The sequence below is a fragment of the Anguilla rostrata genome, chromosome 7 (assembly GCF_018555375.3).
Source record: "Anguilla rostrata isolate EN2019 chromosome 7, ASM1855537v3, whole genome shotgun sequence".
Classification (NCBI taxonomy): domain Eukaryota; kingdom Metazoa; phylum Chordata; class Actinopteri; order Anguilliformes; family Anguillidae; genus Anguilla; species Anguilla rostrata.
This window is the reverse complement of record NC_057939.1, coordinates 27,455,057-27,482,075: the sequence shown is the minus strand read 5'-3', so window position 1 is coordinate 27,482,075 and position 27,019 is coordinate 27,455,057. Positions and strand designations below refer to the sequence as shown.

Below are 27,019 nucleotides of genomic sequence, written 5' to 3'. Positions count from 1 at the left end.
CAGTCAATATGTCAGGCTGATACAGAGCTATCCCCAATTATTTAAATTTCAACTCTCTTTTGCCATTGTCAACTATTGTCACTTGTTTTAGCATTTAAAAAAAAAATTGTCTTGAATCTCACAAAATTATAAGCAGCCACATTTTTGGACTACCACATTACGTTGCGCATTAACTTTAGTTGTGAGGTTTTCATCTTGCCCTTGGACTCGTTTTTGGTGGGGGAGTCCTAAGTTCAACCTCCAGCAGTTACTGTCCCTGAAGCTTTTTGGAGTGAGGGAGACTAAGTGCCAACATTCCTACAGGCTGAAATGAAAACAGCTCTCCACATCAAGTTCAAATGCTAACAGCTGAACAGATACGTTAGTAACTCCACTTTCTGTCGCAGATAAGCTGCTACAATGCTACTATGGCATGGAAAATGTTTTTTTATTTTTTTTTTAAGAAAAATGCTAACAGTTTTTATTACAACACAATTTAGGCTTGCTCAAGTAACTTTATGAATTTTAATGTCTCCAAGTTATTTTTTTCCTCATCTGTCTTAGTAACTGTAAATTGTGATGCCATTTTGGAAAAATTAACAAGATTGCATTTTCTACTGTTTCTTTTAATGTTTTTTTAGATGGAGAACAAAAGTGGACGTTGTCCTTTTAAGCAAAATGGAATCATAAGGAGACCCAGCTGTTCCACTGTAAAACTCCTACATTCTTCTGATGATCTACAGACAAGTCACAATCTACAGACAAGTCACCGTCATTAAAATGAATAGCTAAATGTGCACTTTTCCGTGATAGAGTTGCAGATACTGTGATATTATTAATCTGAATAATCGTATATGTCAGATATCTTTCATCACTGGAACACAAAATCAAACGTTTTCACAAATGATATAAATCAATGGCCCCACATTAACTTAAGTGTTTCAAAAATTACAAAACCACTTTTCGAAGACGGGCAGATAATTGGTCTCTTTGGCTCCCCAGGACCAGGATCTTTGCAGAAAAAAGAAAAACGCATCCATATAAAGCAGGGGTATCCAGTCTGAATCCCAAAAGGGCCAGTGTGGCTGCAGGTTTTTGTTTTAGCACAGCACTAACCCAGTTCATGGGTTGCTTAAGTGTACTAGGCTGAGGGAGGGGCAAGATGTATCCTCTTAGTGGTCTTGTGCAGCTACATGTTACTGTATAAGTGAAACAACGACTTCATCAAGACGTATATTTGCCATATAGCCACATATCATCTCCTTTAGTTTCTATCGTTTTTGTCAGGACATTGGACACAATATTATTTGTTACTGATATCTCTCTAGCTATATATCTCTCTATCTCTCTCGCTAACTAGCTCGTTAGCAAGTTGAAACTGCTGTCCAAGCACAATTTTTTAGAAGCATGTCCCTGCACTATTTTTTTTTTAAACTTTGCATAACACTGGGTGTGATTGTACCATAAAGATAAGTTGTTCCTCCATTTTTCCTCACTAAACGTTTATTAGCTTAATGGTATCAAATCGCAATGCCTGCAAAAAGGTAAACCATGGGCAACATTTTTTGAGCAACTTTGGTTACTCAATTGCCCAGTTGCTCGGGTAGCTGGCTATCACTCAGCTACATAGATTAGTTAACAATTAGTTAATTAGTTGAATCAATATATTTTTAATTCACTTTTTTTGCAAGTCAAATATTATATAACTGCTCTCATTTTTAATGTGGGCATTTCCCACTGCTTCTAACAAAACCTACCATGCCCCTGTACAACATTATTTGCATTATTGATAAGTAATCAAATTTAATTTAACACATCACTTGCAAACATAACTGTTAATCATCATCTGTGCTTAATTAGTGGCAATTACTTCATAAACTTAGATTATTGAAGTGGTGCAACTGGGATAACTGGTTGAGAAGGGGCTTGACAAAAATTTTGACCTCTAGTTGACGGAGGACTGAAAACAAGGAGAGACAAATTGGTGGCCTAAATGAGGTAGCCTAACCATGGGATTAAACGTAGTCACTACTATCATAATTGGAAGTACTTTCATTTAATGAAGGGATTAAATTATAGTTGTGTGGAATTTAGGGATTGTTATATGATTTAAGACAAAACAATCTTCCAAACGTTGTTCTTTGCTGAGGATTTGTAGAGGATAGGGTCATTCCTGAGTGCAGCTACTTAATGCTAATGGCCCCGTAATTGAAAAACTGAAATGCATAAGCAAAGGTGTAAGAACAAAGTAATGTATTAAATATGTAGGATTGCATACCTTTTAAAACAACTTTTTTGGATTGCATACTTTTTAAAATAACTTTTTAAAATTGAGGTCAAATATGGCAGGTAGACTACTAACAAATCATTTCTACTCTTATTACAAACTGTACAGCCATTTGTTGCATTCAATAAAAATAGCAAGGTTATTTGAATAGGGGGCAGCTGGTGGGAAAACTGCCCGTCTTCGAAAAGTGGTTTTGCAATTTTTGAAACACTTAAGTTAATGTGGGGCTGTTGATTTACGGCTCAGTTTCCTCAAGCTATGAAAACAAATCTATTTTTGCTTTAACCATCGTTTGGGTACAGAATCTAAACACGTAGGCTATTACTTTCTTTAGTTCTTTTTGAGTTAGGTTCAGCTGGATCTTCTGCATTCTGATGCTGCTCTCCATGACAATAAATGATCTCTGCCAACTCGTAATTCAGACGAGCTGTGCAAGCTCCCAATCTAATAAGAAATGCAGCAAGGCATGCATTTAACACTTATTTGAAGTTAATTTGCCACCTCTGTTGGCAACAAGGTACATTTTCCATCAAGGGCATTGAAATTCTAACCTTTTCCACAGTAAATCAGTGTCTTATTTCGGTACATTGTGTGAAACTGTGAATATTGCCTACAATTTTACGATTATTAAGTTTTACAACAGCAGACTCTGCATATTTAAGCTCAACAAAAGCAATCTTCAAAATGCCAAGTCACTCACACATACACAGCACTGTATATAAGTCATTCGTTAAAACTGGCAAAAATTTAGGCCTGCCTGATATCAACCTGAGGCCAAGTATCAACAAAGATATGTCTTTAGGTAGATAGGTTTGTAATGTTCAATATTTATTTAATAGGCCTAAACATTTTTATTTTTTATAAATGGTATAAATGTTTGTAAATGTGAATGTTATATGCTGCTATAAATTTGATCCATAAATTCATCTATCTATCTATCTTCAGTATCTGTTGTACAATCAGTATTCATTTTAAGTTGCAAATATACAAGAAGTTGTACATTTTGTAAGAATAACAATTAGCAAACTACCATCCTTTCTGGAGTGAAAGTTTTTATCAACTGTTCACTTTGGGCGACATGGTGGCGCAGTGGGTAGCACTGTCACCTCACAGCAAGAAAATCCTGGGTTTGAATCCTTAGGCCTTTCTGTGTGGAGTTCGCATGTTTCCTCCTGGTACTCCAGTTTCCTCCCACATGCAGGCAGGCCAAATGGAGGCTCTAAATTGCCCATAGGTATGAGTGTGTTGAGTGTGTGATGAGTGAATGGTGTGTGTGCCCTGTGATAGATTGGTTACCTGTCTGGGGTGCATTCTAAATGCATGCTGGGATAGGCTCCAGCACTGACTAGGAGAAGTGAGTATAGAATGATAATGGATGGATGGACATTCTCTTTATATAGTAAGATGAAAAAATATTAAATAATTTAGGAATAGGCTTCTTTAATTTCTTCTTTAATTTGTGTGAGCTAAGAGAGCCAATATTGTTAGTTGTATCTTATAACTCATTTTGATATCAAGACTTTTAATGGCAAGCCTACATTTTGTTTTATTTTAATGAATGACTTATAGACAGTGCTTTGTATGCCTGGTAACTTGGAATTTTCTTACATTGAAAACGTGTTTTTGTTGAGATATCAGTTGTTTTTGAACTGTGTTTGTTATGAGTAAAGGATAAAAATAATGCATATAAATTTGAACCAAATCTAGAGAGACATGCATATACTTATACTGAACAAAAATATAAATGCAACTCTTATATTTTTGCAGCCATTTTTAATGCATTTAAATAATACCTCAAATATTTATTCTATGTGCACAAATATATTATTTCTCTCAAATTTTGCCCAAATATTTGTTTATATCACTGTTAGCTAGCATGTCTCCTTTGTCAAAATAATCCACCTCCTGCACTGGTGTGGCATATCAAGATGCTGATTAAAAGCCATGATCACTACACAGGTGTTCCTTATGATGGGGTCAATAAAAGGCCACCCTACAATGTGGAGTTTTTTGTTGTTCAACACAATGTCACAGATGCCTCAAGAGTTAAGAGATCATGCAATTGTCATGCTGACTGCAGGAATGTCCTGTAGAGCTGTTGCCAGAGTAATGGGTGTTCATTTCTCCACCATAAGCTGCCTCCAGTGTCGTTTCAGAGATTTAGGAAGTTTCCTTTGACATGAATTACAAATAAATGAAAGTGTGTGTCTTATTTTTTTTTTTATGGATTGCGATAAGTGTTTTTAATGGGTTACTATATACATGATAAATCTACTAATTGTTTGAATGTTGGTAAATAGCAAACAGTTATTTATAAATGTGGCATTTGCAAGGTAGCTACAGTAGCCTAGTTAAAAAGTTACAGTAGAAATGCTACACATGTATTGAACATTCTGATATAATTTGAGTATGGATATTGCATAAGGAAATAAAGTTCTAAACACTTACTTAATTGCTTAAATGGCCATGAACGGTCAAATTGACTGTCATTGTTCTTGCCAGCAGTCTTGAGGATTTTGATCATTTCGTGTAACAAAAGGACTGCAATAGTACCCAGACGCTGACCCACAGAACAAGCCCCTGGCTGGGCACAGCCTGCAACAGTAGTCTGAGGTTTTAGGCCCTAGCTTGTAGTCATGTAGCTGTCTGAGTCATGAATAGGGTTGGGTAGGAAACCCGGTAGTTCCATAGCCTAATTACTGGACTGAATGCCAACACAGATGTTAGTGGTTCATTTCGGTGGCATCTTCATCACTAACATGATACTCACTCTGAACCGTTATCTACCATTAAACTCAGTCAAAATGTTTTTTCTCCCCTCTTTATTGCCCCATTTTTCTTATTCGTAGTGAGTGGACACTTATAAAAGCTAGCTGCTTTCCTGTAGTTAACTTTAAACTATGGATAATGTCATAGGCTACCTAGCTATTGTTCTGTAGTTTTAATTATGTTATCAGCATAGAAGGTTGCCTGCTAGTGCGCTGTTGTGATAAAACATTCAAAGAATGACTAATGTTAGTTTCATGAGCTAAAGTTAGCAAGCTAGCTAGCCATGCAGCTGGTTTAATGAAGGTGTGTAGCTAAGTAGCCAGCCAGCTGTATGAATGAAACAAATGTAGCTATGTAACTGGTATTCAGTCCGAAGTTTTATGGCCTACCTTTTAGTCACGTAGCTACCTGAGTCATGGACGGATGATATGTAGGGTTTGAATGTGACAATACAGAATGCATTTAAATGAAATATAAATGAGCTTTGCACAAATATTATAATGCTGCAAAAGCAACGTTTAATATTTTTTGGACAATTTTTTATTAGCAAGCCATCTAGCTTCTGCACAAAACCAAGATTGATCTTATAATTTTGATGAGATATTGTTATGAGCAGATACAGCTTAATGTCCAGTGAGGAGAATTATTGATTGTGGGACTGGAGCATTTGTCGTGATGTAATTGACAGGAATAAGAAGGCGAAATTGCTAAATAACCCAAGTTTGGGGCTTTAATGTGTGGACATGTGAAGTTGTATCTGAATTATGTGTGTTTACTTGTGGTCAGAAGGTTCAGATGTTAATGTTCTTAAGGCCTCAGAGTCTATGGCCATTGTGGTTATTTCCGTAGGAAATCCTGAAAAGTGCCAAACTGTGCTGTATAGGTACAGGACATGCCACCCCGCCAAGCCATAGCATGACAGGATGGCATACATTTCGGAGTCATCCAGCTCACAGATAAAGTGTCCGGCCTCATGGTGGTTTTATTGTTAAAAGTAAAGATGATAAATCTTATTGCTCTTGCAGTTACATTTATTAATTGGTTTCGTTTCTGCACCACGGCAATTTCACTGACTCAACACTAGCTATGGTTGAATTAATCTGAGTTAACACAAATAATATACATACACATTATACACGTGCAATTTATGCTACCATTTTTTACAACTAAAGAAAAATTTTAACTGTAGAATATACTCCATGTTCTGTTGTATCATACTGACAATATCATTTTCAAAATGTTCGCGTCTCAAAGACCATGCAAGAGTATGTATAGTGGTAAAAAATACCTCCACATGTGTCCCTCAGACTAAATAAAATAACAGAAATCTTCTAAAATGTGCCATTGTTGGAGATTAGTGTGGCCAAGCTGAAGCAAGAAGACAAAACAAATGTGCAAGGGCAGACGAAGCATAGCACAGACATTCCTGTCAGGTCCTTTTTCAGAAAGAGTTGACCTTGCTGACAGCAGGTTTGCACATTAACAGGACTGCATTGAGTCGTTTTCACAAAGCCAAAATGACCCACCTTTGCCATCAGAAAGCTAGAGGCTTGAAAAAAGGGTATTGCTTTACATTTTTTTTAACTGAAATATCTGTTGAGATCACTCATTGTTTCATTTGTCATATCTGTACAGAATGCAGAAAAGAGAGTTTCATAATTTTCATTTTTGGAATCCCAGAAGTATTAACATTTACACATGGATTATTCCAAGAACTAATCAAAGATTTTACTACTATTACCAGCTGAATTAAATGAGAAAGGCCAAAATTAAAACAAATGTCAATGAATATTAATAATAGCAAAAAACCTTAACACTTTTACAGTAAAGATATACATTTTAATAAATAATTAAGACCTACATTATACATAATTAAAGTTTTTATCTGGCAGGTAGGTTAGCGGGTTCGCAGGTTGGCGCTGTAAATTCATGAGTCTGGTTTAAGTTCAGTCTTGTTGCATGTCCCTGTAGGAATTCATTTGAATGGAGATTGGGTGGCCAACTGAAACCCTCCCATTCTGGGACAATGCTAGAGCCAGTTGCGCATTCACCCTGCAGGACTACTGATCTCAGTTGGCACTGGCACAGTCCAGATTTGATACCAGGCAGACTGTGGGCCCCATCCACACACTGGAACAGTGCCTTAAATAATACCAGTCCGTGGGGCTCATCCACACACTGGAACAGTGCCTTAACATGAACAGATACTAGACCGAGGGGGACACTAGACCATGCACTAGAACAGTGCTTGAACTGCCGAGGAGCCCTTAGCATACTTTCAAATGGCCGAGACGTTTTTTATCCCCCCATTGCAATGTGTTCAGTCATGATTAACAAGTAGAAGCGCAAAGGAGCAGAAGTCGAATTTGTCGAGAAAGCATATTTAATGTTTCTTGTTTGTAGTGAAGTGCATTTATCTCATTGAGTCTTTGGATGTCCCGGGGATAGATTTCAGGGAATAGATCGCTATGAAGTCCTGGAGAGCTGAAGGACTGGGCGTAGGAACCCATCACTGCTGTGGCAAGGGAAGAGATCAAAGCTGCTCAGTGGTTGCTAGGAGCATATGGATTATGTCCTTGTTTGCACTATCGAGCAGCCAGTTCTGGGCCCACTGAATGTTTAAATAAGAAATATAATCTTTAACTCCACTTTCAGGAGAGCCCACTTGCATGGAGAAAACTTGTACTAAAATAAGGAACATTACATCAGTGCAAGCAACATTTTGTTTCAATATACCAAGCAAAAGTGCTGGTAAAAATTTTCTGATCTCGCAACCCTCTTAATGAGATTATTAATTTCCTGTGAAACAAGCCTGATTGATACATTTTAATATATGGCATTAAAAGGTTTTTCGGTGCATTGAAACAACTGCATGTGTACTGAGTGAATGTAACAAATGCTGTATTTAGTTTGTGGGAAATTTTAAAGTTTATGAGGGGAGAAAAGTATTATTTAGTTTGGCAAGTTTTGGTTTTAGACTTTTTTTATTTTTGGCCAAAAGTTACCACAAGCAGCTTGGAAGTGCTGCCAGCACAACACACAGAATTTCACATTTTTTGCAGAACAGCCATAAAATACAACATTTAATAAAAAGGCATCAGACAAATCAACTGTGGGTGTTGAGTGCTGTCAAAGTGACAGCAAATTGGGAGAGGTCCTATTTTGCACCCCCCTATGTGTTGGAGTGTGTTGAGTGGGGGGGGGGGGGGGGTCTTTATGACTGTCCTCCTTTTATTAAGCTATGGGGGAGGATTTCCAATTTCACTGTTATTTAAAAGGACAGCAGGAGTGTCCACCATGCAAAAAAAATGAGCAATGCAGATCAGAACTGAGCCCATTTTGAAAGGAAGGTCTCCTGTCAGCATAGGCTATATAAGAACATAAACACAACCACCTGTCATCAGAAAGTTTTGATATGTGCAGCCTACCTCATGGGTAGCTTCTTTCCTGTACACATTCTCTGAAAATTAGAACAGGCAGTGGTTATTTCGAGCCATTTCGAGTTGCGGCCAATTCCACTCAGTGAACTGAAATGAACTGAAAATGAATTATTTTTAAAAATGCTCATAATATTCCATGAGGATTTTTACCAATTCATGAACTAACATTTAGTTAGTAATTTCTTGAATTGAGTTAATCAAAATGCTATTGACCGTAACCTTGATGTTGAGGATACCACTTATCGGGTACCAGTTCTCTGACCCATTCAAAATACGACCTTACTTGGGATTGCATGTTTTTTTTTGTTTTGCATGATTCATTGGTGAGTGCATTTAATGATTTGCAGAAAAGAGAACATTCTAACAAACGGATCGCTACACACTGTTCCACTGTTGATAGCTTATGTCCATTTAATTCCCTCTGAATGCAAGATAAGATTAAAGTCCTACATTTATATAAAAAACCCAAGTGGTTACTGTTGACTCCCACCCAGATGAAGGCAACTTTGTGCTGAAACATTTAGTTTTGTTGCCGTTTTATATGAATAAATATCTATGAATTATTTGCCAGTCATATGAAGGCAGTCTTACCCTCCCTTCTCATGATTAGTGCTCAGTAGTTTCAGAAAGTCAGTCCAATTTTGACATCTGGTTTTTTGGCCAATTTTTGCTTCCTTGTGTCCTTTTAGGCCTTTCCTTCTAGAAGCTTCCATGCTAAAAATGGACCTCTTCTTTGACACTTGGCATGTGGTTAAAAAGGAACGAGTCACAGTGCAGATTTTTCCGCTGGTGGTCATTGAACCGTTCTTTTGCTCCCTTGTTGTTCCCTTGAAATGGAGGCTGTACACAGTTATGCTTGTGCACAAACTGCTGTTCTTCTCACATATGGGACTTGACCAAAGAGAAGGGGATCATCTCTCCAGTGCACAAAACTTCTTTTCATCCTTTGGTTTTGGACTTCAGATGCCATCTTATCAACTCAACAGCTGGTTGCTGAACTGAGGTCGTATCAACTACTGCTGCACATGCCACTTTCTGGGAAGCGTAAATGCACTTAGTCGTGTTGGAAGCAGAATCTCTATAAGTGGGGCAAAAGATGTACAGTTCAGTCACAAACCCTGCCCACTTTTCAGAAAGTGACCTATGTTTTCTAACCAATCGTGTTGACTCAGTGAAGGAAGGTCTAATGTCATGCAAACAAACTATGAATGTCATATTTAACGAACTCCTCAGACTATAGGACCAAATGTGTAACCAGGCATTTCCCGCAGCACTACCGCTGCTGTTAGAGTAGTGCTGATTCCCAGTCTTAAGATCTCTTAAAATTTGACCATCTAGTTCCGGAAATGCTTAGAGTTTTATACTCAATGTCTCTCCCTCTCTCTCATAGTGATTTGTTGTATATACAGTATCTTAACACAAAACAGCAGCAATCTACCTGATTTAAGCGCAATGCGATTTAAAAAAAAATCCAAACTCAGAGGGCTACAATAATGGAATAAGAACATTTGTCATTATTCCCGCAGTAAAGCAAATATATTTATTAAGCACTTTAATATACATCAGGAATTTCAGCTCAGTATAATACAAGAAATAAGAATTTAAATTGAGCAGTTCAATGTACACTGTAAGCTATTTACAACTAATGGTTTAACTGAAATTCTGAAACATGACAGGATAAAACAGACACTTTCTTAGCAAAATGGGAAAAAAAAGCTGAGTGAACAAAATGTCTTAAGATGGGTGAATACTGTCCAGAACAGGTCTTCAAAGAGCCCTTAGCACTTTCCATTTCACTTCTGCTTCCTTGCCAGTGCATAAAATAAAAAAGGAGGAATAAACATAAGAGAATAAAAAACTAAATTTAAAAAATCCCTTCAGTTCACATCCTTTCTCAAAGAGAATGCCTCGTTTGGCCTTAATTAAATGTAGCTATGCATACATTATCTCTCTGTTCCACTCGACTACCTTCTCTCTCTCTTTGGACAACAGTGGAACAGTGTTAACATGAAAGGCCAGCACATTTATTTAAAAAAAAAAAAAAAAAAAAAAAAAAATTCAATGAATTTGGGGGGAAAAAAGGGACACAAATGCTCACATTCCCATCTCCAGTCCAGCAAGGAACAGATGCGCTGTTTCTCCAACGAATACCCCTCCTAATCACCCCCACCTCACCCCCTCAATGGGGAGCCACTTCCGTGGACTATGGAACCGCTGCTCTTGAAAAACCAATGTTTTCCCGCTGAGCTGCCTCAACATGTAAAACATTTAAAGCAATGATTTAGACAATGTCAGGCAGAATCAGCTATTCTAAAACCTTTTTTTATGGGGGTGAAGTAAGAGGGAGAGAAGCTTGTGGCATAGGCCACAAAAATGTGCTGTCCACATAGTCTGACGACAGTACTGGGGAAGAGGGGGGCAAGCAGTTCCTTCCTTGAATTGCAGCGCACAAGTCCTGTACTGTGGAAGGAGGGGAAACAAGCATTGCGCTTTCGACTCTGAGAACCTTCGCATTTAGCACCAAACTCTGCAGTCCATGTTATTCTTTTTTTGCCATTTAAACAACAACAACAAAAAAAAAAAACTTTAGCACATACATGTGATAAAGGAAGGTCCCACAAGGGACTAAATGAATGCACGCCACCTTTCAACATTGAATTAACACGCCCCATTCTCTCTCAAACACTCCAGTAATACTCATACTCAGATACACAAAACAAACAAATGATGCAAGCACACTCATGGGAGGAATCCAACTGAACTGCAGTCAACTTATGAGCACCATGGTTTAACATAGAATACAAACAAAAAAGTGGCTTTTTCCATAATAAATATGCTTTGATTATACCCACATTGTAACTTAGCATTGCAATTAACATATCACACACGAGATGTTCAGAACACTGAAACGATCTGTGTTTCCAGCTTAACACAGAGTTTTGGGGTGTCGGAGGAAGGCAGAGCATCGATGCGGGTAGAGGTACCCCATGTCATACAATATCTTGATATTTAACATGAAGATGTGGCGGCGTTGCTCTTCATAGATTGTCCCAAACAAGAGCAGGCAGGACAATTAATACACATTAAAAACAAAGCAAACAAAAAACTTAAACATTGTAACATTTACATAAAATAACAAGTTGTTTGTTAGAAAACAAACAAAATAAAAATGTGAGGAAATGAAAACAAAACTTTAATTCCCCAAAAAAGTGCATACTCTGCATATTAAATATGAATAATTAAATAAAAGGGTAGCGTGCAGGACAGAGAGAAAAGGCCATCACAGATGTAGGCACACTGCAGTATCAGTCTGTGGGGAGGGACTTCCTGTGCGCTGGCCACATTTTTCCCCCAGGCATCGGGCACGTTCCAAAGGTTCCAGGCGGGAACGTGTGTGGAAACAGGGTCGCTAAATGACGTGGACAAAAGGAGCTTGCTTTGGCACATTCTTCTTCCCAATGTCTGGATGATGGACACCTGGAAAATGGAAACAAAGATATGGAAGGTCAGTCTGTGGTGTGGGGTTTTGGGATGGCGAGGGACTCCTGGCAACACAAAATATAGCTGCTCCCCCTCTGGTTTTATTATAATATCACAGACATGCACAGATGGTGCACACCGCATTCTTTTTTAAAATCAATATTTTACCTCTGATTTTATCCCCGATTATTCCCAACCCGAAATCCAACTGAACTCCTGCTGCAACCCTTCCTGCCGACTCTTCAGGAGGAGAGGGCAGACACACGACTCCTCCGATTCACGTGACGCCTATTCTCGCTTCTTTTCCAGGTGCACCACCAATTACATACTGGCCACATCATCGGAGGTGGTCAGCATATTCTCGGTTCACACATCCAACTGTTGCCACCTCTGGCCATAGCCGGCAATGGGCTGGGCCGCTGGGACTCCCAGTCGCTCATATGTTGCTTTCGCAACAAGCGTCTTTGCTGCGTAAGCCACCAGGAGGCCCCTGCACTCGATATTATTAACATTGAAAGTACTGTTTCTCTTCCATTAAAGGTAAAACGTTCATCACCTTGTCATAAGTTACTACACAGCTTCCAAAACTGGTCACTAAATAATGCCTCCTGCAGTTAAGCAAAACAGGGCATGGAAAGAATGTGAGAGTTGACCCTCTGGTAAGTCTATAGTACTTAAGAGTACAATGTAACACATGCCCGCAGTGGCAGGGTCTGTACTCAGCTACGTGCTAAATATCTAGTGTTTCGTCTACCCTCTTCTAAGGATTGTCGCTGCCTCTTAATTTTGCACTTGGGTGTTGGTTGTCATGACGGCCTTTCAAGTAGCTTTGGAGAAAGCAGTCTGCCAAACGAACACACTGTAAACTGCTCTTACTGCCATGGCATTAATCTTTCCTAAAGAAACAAGGTGGTCAGAGCCTCCAGCTTTTGCCAACAGTGGCCTAATTGAGAGTGACAATAGTGCCTAGGTCCTAAAACAAAAACCCACCCTGGACGAGACAAGGGTGTGTGTGTCACTCCCCTATGCCTGCGTTCCTGCACCTGGACCACAGTGCTATTGTCAAATGAAAGAATGCAGCAGGATTTGTACCCAAAAGGGACCCTCAGGTCAGAATGCCTGCATTAAATCACAGGAGCAGCTGATCATGAAAGAAACGCAGCTCACAACACACGTTATAGCAGGATAAAAAAACAAAAAACTACCACTGCCAAGAAGGCTGAATTAAGTATAGAAATTATAACAATAAAAATATACACGTTACTTTTGGTCTCGGTTGTAAAGAGTAAAATAGGACGGAAATAGATAGGAAGGTGAAACTATAGAAGAGGTAGTCTACAGCAACCATATTTAACAGAAAACCAAAATGTACAATCTATAATGGTTAAACTACTCGATTTAGGATAAACAAATGCATCCTGTGCAGCTCCATTACTGTATTGACCTATTTTCTGTTTGCTTTGTTGGATGACATTACAGGCCATTTAGCTGGTACTGTGCTTAATGTTTAATTGTTTTTCTGAGTCATTAAATGACTCCCCCCCCCCATTTTCCTTGGGAAAGGAGTCTCAAACATTAAACTCTGGATGACTTATGACCGTAAGACAACACCCGGCGATAAAGTCATCGGTCTCCTTGCGTTTTTAACAATTTAAATTCTTCAGCTGGAGCTGATTTATGGCGTAATGAATGCTTCGGAGTTCCTGATGACAGAAGTGCCTGACAGACGGTACGACGGCCTGACAGGCAAGCGTTAGTGCGTTTGTGTATTGCCAGGTTAACCTCGTCCGCTTCGTGCAGCTACGTGACGTTCACATCAGACTCAATCGCTGCCGTTTTCTTCCTTCAGAAAACAAAGTCCTGTTTTAAACTGTCAAAAACGACTCCTTTATTAACACTCAAGGTGTCTTTGTTTAGGGTTGAATAATAACTGAAGTGCCTAAATTGTTACCAATTTCTTCCCCGCCCTCCTGACAAAAGCTTCTTTTGTAATTTGGAAACGTGCATGGGTCGTGTCACGTTTCATTAACAACATTTCATTAAGACATTCAATGCCGAACTAACAAAAGCCTGCCTGTGCACTGGCATGGCACATCGCTCGCTACACCGCCCACTGGCCATAATAAATGAAACATGATGCCTGCTTTGTTCCAATCACGCATAACAGTGAAACATGATTTTCACCTCAGGGCGTTGGAAAGCCAATGGTTAAGTCTGAGACTGATGTGATTGCAGACGTAGCATTTATAAATGGCTTACTGTACTTCCTCCAGATTGAATGGAAAGGTCATGCAGGGCCTGTTTTTCCCACCACAGGCAGAGTTTGGGGGGCTTTGACCCGTAGATTAGCTTTGCCACACGACACGCGAGAGTTTTGAGCGAAAGAAAATCCCTCACTGCTTTCTACAAACAGCTCAAAGCACCCTGCAAGTTCACTCTCCAACCTCCGCCCCAAAACAATGAGACCAAAAAGGGAGGTGGGGTTGTTTGGGGGCAGTACTATGAGATGCGGAGGGAGCGGCTTGGGGGGAGGAACTATGGAAGAAGCTAGGGGTGTGGGAGAGGTGTTAAGAGGTGGATGGGAGTGGCTAGGGGGAGGAGCTATGAGTTGGGACGGGAGGGATGGGATCACATTACATTGCCTGAAGGAACTCACCAGCTATAATGGCGTCTCCTTCTTGTAGTTAAAGGTGGGGTCTGATCCTTCAATCTGCAGCTTGAGGGCCTGCTTGAGGCTCAGTTCTGTCTCGCCAATGGGGTAGCCTTCAAGCACGTCCTGGTGCCCCCTGTCCTGCACAGTTCTGGGCACAGACACTCTCCCCAGGAACACCTGGTTACCCTGCAGGTGGTAGTTGGGGTTGGTCATGATGCCATTCCTTTTCTTCTCGGCGCACACTTGCTGTTGAATGAGGAACTGCTGGTGGGCTGCTGAGGACTGGCCCGCCAGCTTGCAGGGAGGGTCCTTCAGCCCCCCGACGCCAATGCCCTGTCCCAGCACCGGCTTGCCCAGCGCGACCCTCTTGTCGAACTGGGTCATCTCATACTCCAGGACCTGGCCCTGTGAGGACGACCCTGCATTTTTGGGCTTCTTCCTCTCCCCGGAGCCTCCTCCTCCTCCTACTCCCTTGCTGGAGGATCCATTGGACACCCCGTGTCCGGTTTTGCCCGTTTTGGTGGACCTCAGGCTGGGCTTTATCTGACCCCACTCAAATTCGGCAGAGGGCGGGGAGGCGGGAGGAGGGGGCGGCTGCTGCAGGCCGAGGGAGCGGCTGGTGGAGGTGGGGGAGACGACGGACTGGCGGCTCCTGCTGCGTGGGAGGGAGTGCTGCTGGATCTGCTCGGTGAAGCTGAGGCCGTGGAAGCTGTCCATGGGCACGGTCTGGGCCGTGGCGGTGGAGGAGGTGGTGCGCAGGGAGGAGTTCTTTGAGCTCTTGAGGGAGGTGTTGGAGAGGGAGGACTTGTGGCGGTCCACCGTGGAGTCGGGCGACTCAGAGGGCGAGCTGAAAGCGTGGGCCGGCCCGTTGTTGGCGGCGCCGGTGCTGCCGGAGCTGTTGGACTTGGCGGCGAGCGACTGCAGCTTTCCCGCCGCACCGACGGGCTGCCGCTCGTCCATGGTGTGGACGGGGGACGGGCTGCACCCGTTCAGGACCACGGACGCCCCGTACTTCTCCAGGAGCTTGATGATGTGGGCGTGCCCCCCCTTGGCGGCCACCCGCATAGCCGTGCGGCCGAACTGGTCGGCGTGGTTGGGGTCGGCGCCGTGTTCCAGAAGGATCCGCACTACGTCCAGGTGGCCCTCCTGGGCGGCGATGCCCAGCGCTGTGGCGCCCTGGTTGCAGGTGTGGTCGACCCGGGCGCCGCTGTCGATCAGATGCTGAACGACGTGGGCGTGGCCCTGCCAGGCTGCCGACTGCAGGGCGGAGCGCCTCTCGTTGTCGCAGGAGTTGACGTCGGCGCGGCGGCCGACCAGGAGCCGCACCATCTCCAGGTGCCCCTGCCAGCACGAAACGTGGAGCGCCGTCCTCCCCTCGGGATCCCGCGCCTCCGCGTCCGCCCCGCTGTCCAGGAAGTACTCGGCCATGGCCAGCTGGTTCTCCAGCGCCAGGATGTAGAGGGTGGGCCTGCCGTCGGCGTCCTTGTGGTCCAGGTCGGCGCCGTGGCTGAGAAGAAGCTCCACCACGTCCCGGTGGCCCTCCAGCGCCGCGACCCGCAACGAGTTCCTCCCGTCGTACCCCCGCTGGTCCACGCTGGACTTGTTTTCCAGAAGGATCCGGGCGCAGTCGTAGTGGCCCTCCTGGGCGGCGAGGATGAGTGGGATGCGGCCGTCGTTGTCGACCTCGGTGCAGCGGGCGCCCTGCTCGATGAGCGCGTCGCACACCAGCCGGTGCCCCTCGAAGGCGGCCATGTGCAAGGGGGTCCAGCCGGCGTCGTCCCGGTGGTTCTCATCCAGCCCCCTGTCCAGCAGGGTGCGCACCACCTCCACGTTTCCCTGGGCAGAGGCGATACTCAGCACCGTCCTGCCCTCCCCGTCGATGCTGTCCACCGCCGCGCCCCAGAACAGCAGGGCGTTGACGGTCGAGGCGTGGCCCATGGAGGCGGCCGCCAGGAGGGGGGTGCGCCCGTTGTTGTCCGTGTGGTCCACGTCGGCCCCGCCCTCCAAAAGCAGGTCGACCACATCCACGTGGCCCTCGTACGCGGCCACCAGGAGCGGGGTCATGCAGTCCTTGTCACAGTGGTCCACCTCGGCGCCCCGGTCGATCAGGAGGCTGACCACCGAGGCGTGGCCCTTGCTGGCGGGGACGCAGAGCGCCGCCACGGAGAGCGCGGTGCGGCCGTCCACGTCCTCGTGGTTGACCTCGGCGCCGTGGTCCAGCAGGTGCTCCACGATCTCGCGGTGGCCCATGTAGGCGGCCGCGATGAGCGCCGTCCTCCCCTCGTTGTCGGCCTTGTTGACCTCGGCGCCGTGCTGGAGCAGGTTGAGCACGATGTCCTCGTGGCCCCCCCAGGCCGCCGCCCTGAGCGCGGTCCGACTGTCCGCGTCGGCGCAGTCCACCTTGGCGCCGGCGTAGAGCAGCGCCGAAACCACCTCCGAGTGGCCGCCCCAGGCCGCCGAGCGGAGAGCCGTCCAGCCGTCGTGGTCGGTGTGGTCGATGTCCGCCCCTCGCCCGATCAGGCAGTTCACCACCTTGGTGTGGCCCTGCCTGGCCGCTAGCGTCAGCGCCGTCTGCCCGTGGCTGTCCTCCAGCTCCAGGTCGGCGCAGCGCGACACCAGCAGGTTGACCACGTCCAGGTTGCCGCTGTACGCAGCGTTGGCCAGCAGGGTGCGCCCTCCCGAGTCGCTCTGGTTGACGGAGGCGCCGTTATCCAGCAGGGTGCGGATGGAGTCCTCCCGCTCCAGGGCCTGCTGGACGGCGCAGGAGGCCCGCTCCCCCTCGCTGCCGCTCACGTGCGCCCCGGCCTTCACCAGCAGCTGCAGCACCTCCTGCTCCTTGGGGATGGAGGTGCTGAGGGAGTCCTGGGCCGGGGTGCCGTTCCACACCATCCAGAGCGCCAGATTGGAGGGCTCGATCTGCAGGTTGGAGTTGATGAGGTGGAAGGCGAACTCCTGCACCTCGCGCGGCTGCAGCTCCTTGGCCCTGCAGGTGTAGCTCATGGCCATCATGCGGTGGCCCTCGGCGGCGTTGCACAGGTACTTCTGCGTGCAGTGCTTCACGTCCAGCAGCCATTCCGCGAAGCTGTAGTGGAACAGGATCCGCGTGCCACCGAGACCCTCCACCAGCAGCTTGGACAGGATGTCCATCTTCTTCTGGAACTCCTCCATGGTGAGCGCCATGTTCTTGGTCCACACGGCGTGGTACAGCTCTTTGACGGTCAGGGGTCGGCGGGCGGCTAAGATGGCGTTGAGGATGGGCTGCACCTTGGTGAACTGCTTGCGGACAAAGAGGCGCTGGCAGAGCCAGAGGTAGAGGCCATTGAGCGTGCCGGGGATGTCGCGGATTTCGCGCAGCATGATGAAGCTGTCCACCACACCGTCCAGCACGCGCTCCAGGTACAGGAAACAGCCGCTGCTCTTGATGTGCAGCTGGTTCAGCATCTCGGCCGTCTCCTTGGTGAGGTGTTGCCGTAGCGCCTCCTCCTGGTCCAGGCGATGCAGGATGTACTGCTGGACGTCCTTGACGATGTAGGCTTTCCGCAGGTCATCCAGGCTGATCTTGCGAAATCCTGTGAGAGGAAGGACAAGGGGGAAAAAATGATTAAAAAAGTGCGGTTTCATTTCATTAACACTGCTGCAATGTGATCCGCCCAACACTTCTCTCTCCCTCTTTACATCTATCTGCCCCTCCATCTCTCCCTCCCTCCTGTCTCCCCCCCTCCAGCTTTGTCTATCTCTCACTCCATCTCTCAGTCTCTATTTAGGCTATCTTCCTATCCCTCTTCTGCCCTCCCTCCCTCTGCATATCTCTTCCAGTATTGAATCTTTCTATCTTTCTCTACATACTCAAATACATTTAATTTGCATGAGAAGTGAGCTTGTGTTACAAAAACATCAAGGCACACAAATGAAATGAACAAGTCCCTAATCAAGAAAGTGGGGGAAAAACAGACAGCAACCCTTCCACCCCCTCCCATATACATAATAATCATATGAAATAAAAGAACATTAGCAATTTAAGAAACTTTGTAATATTAACAATGAGCTCATTACAAACAGCAGACACTGTTAGCCCTTGCCCTGTCCTCTCAGAGGCAGGCAGAAACGTACTAAGACTCCAGCTCTATTACTGCAACCTCTTCACCCAGAAGGGTTTTTAATTTATATATTTGTGCAGTGAATTTGGGGAATAACTTGCCTCTGATGAAGAGGTATTTGGGGGGGGGGGGGCATGTAAGGATATCTCTGCAAGTTTGCCATGATCACACAGCCCATTCTCTCTGCCTGTTTCAATAGCAGGGCTGAGAGCAGTGATATTCCTTCTGCAGCTACCTCTCCTTACCCCCACCTCCTACTATCATTTTCAAAATTATTCACGCTTTTATCAGGGGGAAGGGCTTTAAGAGTCAAGTCCCTGGAGTACATCATCGGGTCAAGCCTTAATTTTCCCGAGCGGGAGGCCGGCCTGGTTCAGCCCTTTGCAGAGGCAGGGTGCTTTGAAGGGATTTAAGCTGCCTGAGACGCCGTCCCCAGTGACCCCAATAGCGGCCGCATTGATGTTTCTCTTAAACATTGGGGGCATGGGGGGGGGGAGGAATAATTGATGGTCTTAAGAGATGACGGTCGATGCTGCGATCCTTTCATCTTGATAATCTAAGTAGGAAGTGTTATCCTTACCGCTGTAACCCGTATAAAAATGAGGCAGACCCAACAAATGCCCTTGATGCAATACGAACCCACCAGAACACCTCATGTTTAAAAACAATCTTAAAAGGTGTTCACACTATAGTTCATTACCGGTAATTAAATACTTTTTCAGGCCACAGTAAGGGTGCGTGTTAAGATTTTATATTAGCGGCTAGCATGTGCTAGATTCTTACGGCCCAACAGTACAGGGGAAAATAATGTTTATGGCAGACAGGCAGACAGACAGATTGGCAGACACATTAGGGTTTTACAGGAGCAAAGAAAGATGGTTTTACGGCACAGCCAGCGGTTTCAGGAGGGGGATACTCCTATAACCTCGCATAGCCCCCCTCCCCGCTCCCCCAAGACTGACCAGGATCAGGTTCATCAAAGAACATGACATACTACCATACCACCACCAGTCATACCACCGTGTATCCTGCTCTGGCTGAGTGGCTGAAGCTAAGCAAATGTAGTTCATCCCATGACACTCATTGCAAAGAGTAGGGGGTTTCCCGGTGTCCTGTCCAAATTCCCAACCTGGCTTTGACAACCTGCCACTTAATCGGTTTAATTGTAAAAAAACAAAAAACAAACTTGCTCTCTTGCTCTCCACCTCCACCATTTCCAGCTGATGTGTGGTGAGCGTTCTGGTGCAAAATGGCCCAGGTGGGTGCTACACCCAGGTGGTGTCCGAGGTCACTTTTCCCCTCGTCACAGTAAAAAGCACTTCGAGTGCGCGCAAACGTAAGAGGATATGTGTGAGTATGTACGTGCATGAGAAAGCTTGTGTGTGTGTGTATACACGGACTTCTGCTCTCCAAATTAACCACGGGGTCCTCCGGCGCTGTCCGAGGCAATTAGGCTCCAGATGTTGGGAATTACCCGTCCCCTTCCCCCCATGCCTGCTGTCCACATTCTCCACAGGAAACTGTTCCTGCGCCTCAGGATCCCGGGACAGGGCCAGCGCACGCATCGCACACATTTACAAAACGCCCACACCCTCCTGTGGAGACGCTGTCCACGTAATTCCTCAAACCCCAACCAGGGCCTGGGCAGGAAGTGAGCTGTCCCCCTGCGGCTCTTTCCTTCTCCTACTGATTAAAAACAACAGTGCCCACAAAGACGGACAATGCCAACGACACCAAGAGAGGAAGCGGGAGATCTCTCAAACTATTTACTGAGCGGCGAACCCCAGCTGTGTCGCGTGGTTTTTTGTTTCTAGAGAGCGGTAGTTTCCAGAACACCCAGGTGCTGGCTCCAACCATGGCACAAATTAGTGTATAAACAACTCCCGCTGCCGCCTCCCCCCCATCCCTCTGTGTCCCCTTGTTTGGTGGTACAATTTAAGACCAACACTTAAGAAACATTACAAAGAAGAGAACTTATGGTGTTAATATTTCAGAATGGAAGAGTGAATGTGTCAGGAGGACTTTGGACAAATCTAATCCATCTTCCAAAAACAAAACAGCAACAGGTAAAAGGCAATTCATCGGGGAGCTGCTCATTTATTTCTGGGCAAATTATCTCATGCTGGTGAGATGGTTGATGATTAAAATGAGTGTTTATCTCTGTGCAACTCAAATCATCTCTATTGTTTGGGGGCCTTTGGCTTTGAGCTCTCTTCAGTCAGTTTGGGTTTTTTTGCAAGCCTAAATCTTCCCTTGTGTGGAGGATAATCTGATCATATCTCGGATGATTCTGCCGCAGGTAGGTGTTTTTCATCTGTCATGAACAACATCAGGGCAGAAGATTTCCAGATGGGACCACAATGCCGCCTGACAACAAAAATCCCTTCTTAATCCTTAACGAGGCTACTAACTACATTCTATTAAAACAACAAATGAATGGTTGTCACTACCAGACTTGGATGAAACATGCATTCCAAAGTCTTCTGTGGATCCCTGGGAATTTTCCAGGGAAGCCAAAACTGCCACATGTAAGAAGACTATTTCTGGATACTGGTGAAACTTTAAGCAATCAGAACTAAATTATACTTCATGCTCTGAAGGATTAAATATAAAGTATTTTTATATGATTATAAGAGAAAAGTTTTTTTGATGAAAAACTGCATAACCAAGAAAGGGAAAAAAAAAAAAAACCTAGTTATTCCTTTGAAAACGGGGTATCTTCTCTTATATTTTTTGTTGCGCTTTCTGGATATTGCAGATAATGGTTTGACCCAGTTGTCTGTCGGCTGCAGGGGCTGCGCGGTTCTCGCCGGCTGATGGGCCCGCAGCCCGAGAGCCGCTGCAGCCGGGGCACCGCGCAGGGCTGCGTCAGCACTTTCGCCTCGGAGCACATTTTTCCAGCTAATCCCGGCAGAGTGCAGGAATGTGCAGTGTCAATGACCCGACGCTCCCGGTGCCGCTTAATACCGCAGACAGAGCATCTCAGCTGCACTCAGCCTGTGGGAGAGGGGAGGGTCCAACCGGAGGGAGCAGCCAATGGGAAGAGGGTTGGGCATTTCAAGGCTGAACCAGGAAGAGCCAATGGGACGTGAGCTGGGAATTTCAAGGCCACATCAGAGGGAGGAGCAAATGTGAGGTGGGCTGGACCTTTCGGCAAGGAACCTGAAAGTCGCAAGAAAGCCACTGCACTCCTGCGCATTTCAACCAGATACGGCATCAGACCAAGCCATCGAGAATGAATGGACTGGTGAGGCCGGCATATTTTTTCAAAGCGCCCAAGTGTGCTGCTGATTTCGAATGAAAGAACCCAAGTGCAACATCACGACAGTTAATTTCATCAAAAACAATAAAGGATTCATGAAGATGTACCACAGGAAATACAGAATTCAGCTGCCAAGAAAGTGCTAACCCATTGGCTGGCTGAACAAAAGCGGCAGATTTTTTTCGCAGGAAGAAAGGTGATAGGGTCCCAGAAACTCGTGGGCTGGAAATTCTGCAATGTGAACTCCCCTGCTGGGTGTCCCTGGCATGCCTTTTGGAACTAAATCCATTTGTTGCAATTGTCTAAATGTCGTTCAATGTGTCGTTCATAAGTTGGGAATGTTGTGCCTTTGAGCAGCCAGGCTAAGTGACTCACCAAGACTAACGGAAGTTTAAACCGAACTGAACCGAGCGCAAGTGGGCGGTTTCCCCAACGTTCTCGAACCTTCATCACAGCAGAAGTGAGCCTTCATCTCAGTAACAAAGAGTCCGGCCTCAGGCGCGATGAGACAGTGCAATCCTGCCCCCCCTGGCTCTTCACTCCATTTACGTCCCCTGCCCCTTTAAGGACAACCTTTCAGAAAGTAAAAAAACAAAAAAAAAACAAAAAACAAAGAGCTACCATCGGGTGCATGGCGCCGCGCCGCACGCGAAAAAGCCATGGGAAGTGTGAGCGGAACGGGAAGGCAACGTGAGTAGAATTGCGACCACAGCTGCAGTAGTCCCTGCTCACTTCAACTCGAAAGCTCAGATCTGCTTTTCCAGAGCGCAAAACAAAATTAAGAAAAAAAGAGACGAAAATTCTATTCTGTCACAGCACGGGCCCACATTTTACCGGTCTCAAAATGGAGGCACCTAAGCTAATATGCACAGGGCTCTAATGGCACTGGGGGGGGTGCCCTGCCGTATTTTACTGACCGACCCCTGCCCCCCCCCACTCACCCACTGTGGTAGGGAAAGAAGCAGAATAACCTGCTTTTAACCAGGTTAACCCTGCGGCTTTTCAGCTCCTTTGCGCAAACCGACCCTTTTTAGGGATTACAAGATACGCGAGATATGTCCTGAAAAAAAAAAAAAAAAAAATATACCCTTTTTCCTGTCACTTGTTACATGTTGCCCCATCCCTGCACTTCTTGGTAATTTGTATTTGTCCTAATACTGTAGCTTATTCTTCTGCCTAGTTGGCTTTGCAGATGTTAGACCAGGATAGTGTTCATTGTTCTCGGCTAGAAATAGCTGTACAAAATAAGTAATTGTACCTTACTGAACCCGTGTTCAGCAGTTGTCTACGATCATGAAAATGCACTTTTGTACGTCGCTTTGGATAAAAGCGTCTGCCAAATGAATGTAATGTAAATGTAAATGTCCTGTCGAGTGAATCTGCTGGATCTTTCATTTAAAAAGGGAACCGAAATTGCAACAGAAAAGCTTGGTGTGCGATTTTAAGACCCAGTCCCAGTCAACATCACCTTGGTGTTCAATTTGGTTGGCTAGAACCATTTGTGAACATGAAGGGGGAAAAAATAGTTCTAAACTAATCAGTGTGTCTTTTTTATGTTCAGAGGCGGGATTTACACTGACCACTGCCCGCCCCTATTGGCTCGCTATTTTAATTACAAAGCATTTCATTTGCCAACTCCATTGCCCCTCCACTTATTTGTCCACTTTCTAATAGTTTGGGTGAGAAACATTATTTAATTTGCTTAATGGTGTGACTGAGTTACCAGTCTTATGGTAAAGGTGTCTAGTAGTGAGAGGTGTGGTCACGGCACTGTTCTTGATTTACGCGCGGCGCAATGTACCCGACTCCTCGCGCGGAGACAAGCGATTGCGAGCGCTTTGAACTGACGGCGTGACGGCCGGGAGGTAAAGGCAGGCGGCCATGCCTGGACTCGCCCCTCTCTTAAATACCAGCTGCGGCGGGGAGCGGAAGGAACCTCCGGCCTGCCTGAGCGATATCAGCTGACATGTTTATATTCGGCGCAAACACTGCCTCAGCGCCACAGCCAGATACCTGCTACTGCAGAGGAAGCTCTCGGCGCAATGTGGTGATAAACACGCGTGAATACCCTCGCTCTCTCTTTCCATCTCTCTCTCTCTCTGATCTTTCACTTGCCATATCTTTATTTTTCTATATCTATATCATACCTCTATCTCTGCCTCATTCAGTTCAATTTAAATGTTTTATTTGCATGAACTATTTTGCAACACATTTTGTAAACGCGTCTATATTTGTTATAACGGTTGCATTGTAATGACAATTAAGATAACAGCAATAGTAACTCTCTCCTTCCCCCCTTTATCTATCCATCTCCCTTTCTTCTCTTTCCCCCCCACCCCCCCCACACCATCAGTACTCAGTGGGAGTAGGACTATGAAACCTTGAGCTTGTTCTGGTTTAAAAAAAAAAAAAATCCTTTTAATACATTTCAGACAATGCACCATATTAAGTTCAGTCTACCGTCTAATATCCCCCACATTCTCCAGTGTGTTTCACCCCGGGTATGAAATATCACACCCAGCAAAGTCACATCCATCAGGAAGGACGCGTGCGAAACGGCACTGTTCGTCGGCCTGGGAAGAAAGAGGCCACTCGTTCGGAGAAGCCCCCGCCCACTTGCACCTGTGTGTAAGGTATCCGGCCAGGTTCAATCACCGCAGAGCACACCTGAGCTGCAGAGGAGCCCGTGTGACTGACTGCAGGGTATCATGGTGGTGGCACAGCTTCTCCCTAATGCACAGCTACACCTGTCAAAAATACCCATAACCTGCCCCAGCCCAGTGAAAAATACCCATAACCTGCACCAACCCTGTCAAAATACCCACAACCTGCACCAACCCTGTCAAACATACCTCATAACCTGCACCAATCCTGTCCAAATACCCATAACCAGCACCAATCCTGTCAAAATACCCATAACCTGCACCAATCCTGTCCAAATACCCATAACCAGCACCAATCCTGTCAAAATACCAATAACCAGCACCAACCCTGTCAAAATACCCATAACCAGCACCAACCCTGTCAAAATACCCATAACCAGCACCAACCCTGTCCAAATACCCATAACCAGCACCAACCCTGTCCAAATACCCATAACCTGCACCAAATCCTGTCCAAATACCCATAACCAGCACCAACCCTGTCCAAATACCCATAACCAGCACCAACCCTGTCCAAATACCCATAACCTGCACCAACCCTGTCCAAATACCCATAACCAGCACCAACCCTGTCAGAAATACCCATAACCTGCACCAACCCTATCAAAAATACCTCTAACCCGCACAAACCCTGTCAAAAGGACCCATAAGCTGCATCGTCCCTCACAAAAACTACCCCATAACCTGCACCAGCCCTGTCAAAAATGCCTCATAACCTCAACCAACCCTGTCAAACATACCTCATAACCTCCACCACTCCTGTCAAAAAATCCCACATTACCTGTAACAACCGTGTCAAAACTACCCATAACCTACACCAACCCTATCAAAAATTCCCCATAACCTCCACCACTCCTGTCAAAAAATCCCACATTACCTGTAACAACCGTGTCAAAACTACCCATAACCTACACCAACCCTATCAAAAATTCCCCATAACCTTCTGCAAACCCTACCTTACAACCTGTCAAAAAAATCCCACATTACCTGTAATCAACACCTGTAATACTAACCTACACAACCTTCAATATAAACCTGCAAATCCACAACTCTGTACAATAACTGCACTCTCACCAAAGAGTCTCCAAAGAATCTGCCCTTGCTCAGGTTCTACATATTTATTTTTGGCAAAATTTTGTATTTCTGACCTCCTGTCGACCCCCCCTCTGGACACAATTTGTAAAGAATTTTCCCATCTGCTCCTGGGAACAAAGCCAGGGAGAGGGAATTTTTTTTTTCGCAAGGGGGTTCTAGAACACCGCTGTAAACGTCCCTTCCAACCCACCCACACACACGCCCCTGCTCTAGTCACGACAACAGCTCTTTATTAGCCAATAAGGAAGCTCAGTGAACATGTACTGCAGCTGCTACCGACCTGCAGAATGGTGTTTATCTGAGATTTTAACAGCCCCAACCACAGCGATACCAATTTCTCCTATAATTGTCTCTGCAGGGCCCTAGTATTTGGCACTGGTCTAAAACGTTCTCTCCTCCTCGGACCAGTGATGGGAGATTGAGGTTTCAAGAACCCTGTTAGAGGAGGAGCTACAGCAAGTTGCCAACCGCCGACTTACTCTCCCGAGCGAAACGCGATGATTGGTGTAATCAGTGCATCACAGACAGAATATTGTAGTTCTGCCTATTTTTGCTTTTGTGGGAAACCTCATACTCCCGTCATTATTTACGGCATTCCCAGAGCTCTGTGGAATCAGGATATATCCTTGGCCCTCTGTGTTCAGAGCTCCGGTCCAGTGTTAGGTACTTGCAAAGTTATTTGTGGCATGCGGTGGGTTATTCCGAGCAGCACTGACACCACCCCCTCGTTAAAACGCTTTCCTTCTCTCCCCTCTGACATTACTCAAACGAGCTCCGAGGCTAAGGTAAGGGTTCGGCTGCTGTTTATTCTTCCCATCAATCACACTACGCTGCATATAACGCACTTTAATTAGCACTAGATGTGACAGGCTTCATTTCTTTACAAATATCCCCTCTGCCCTCCCTCCTTCCCCTCCCTTAATTTAAGGAAAATAAATAGTGACATATACTGGGAGCTAAATCACTCCTCGGTTGTAAGAGACCAAAGGGGTAAAATGCGTGAAAGCTTGACACCATTAAAGCACACACTGTTGGCATATTTCTTATATAAAGTGAGTTTCTTCACTCGTCATTTCAAATATCTCCTTCATCCCTTCTTCCCCTGCCACCATTTAAGGAAAATGCATAGCTACACATATTAAGGTCTAAATCACACCTTTGTTGTGTGGGGGAATAGTGTGAAAGCTTGATAGCGTTATAACGTTGCCTTGTTTTTCAGATAAAGTGAGTTTCTTCGCTCAGGGCCGATCTTCAGTCCTGTTTACAGGTCTGTCTCTGGACTCCAGGTGTTTAG

General features: G+C 45.2%; 1 protein-coding gene across 1 annotated transcript in view; it reads right to left on the bottom strand.

The window, feature by feature from the left end:
• Nucleotides 1-10,522: 10,522 nt before the first annotated feature.
• The window catches only part of ankrd50 (ankyrin repeat domain 50), a 42,273-nt gene continuing 25,776 nt past the window's right edge, over nt 10,523-27,019 (bottom strand). Inside the window, exons 4-5 of the mRNA XM_064343991.1 lie at nt 14,612-18,177; nt 10,523-11,952 (exon numbers count right to left, since the gene is read on the bottom strand). Coding sequence (XP_064200061.1) covers nt 14,615-18,177 — 3,563 coding nt within the window. The 3' untranslated portion in view covers nt 10,523-11,952; nt 14,612-14,614. The remainder of the gene's footprint in view (nt 11,953-14,611; nt 18,178-27,019) is intronic.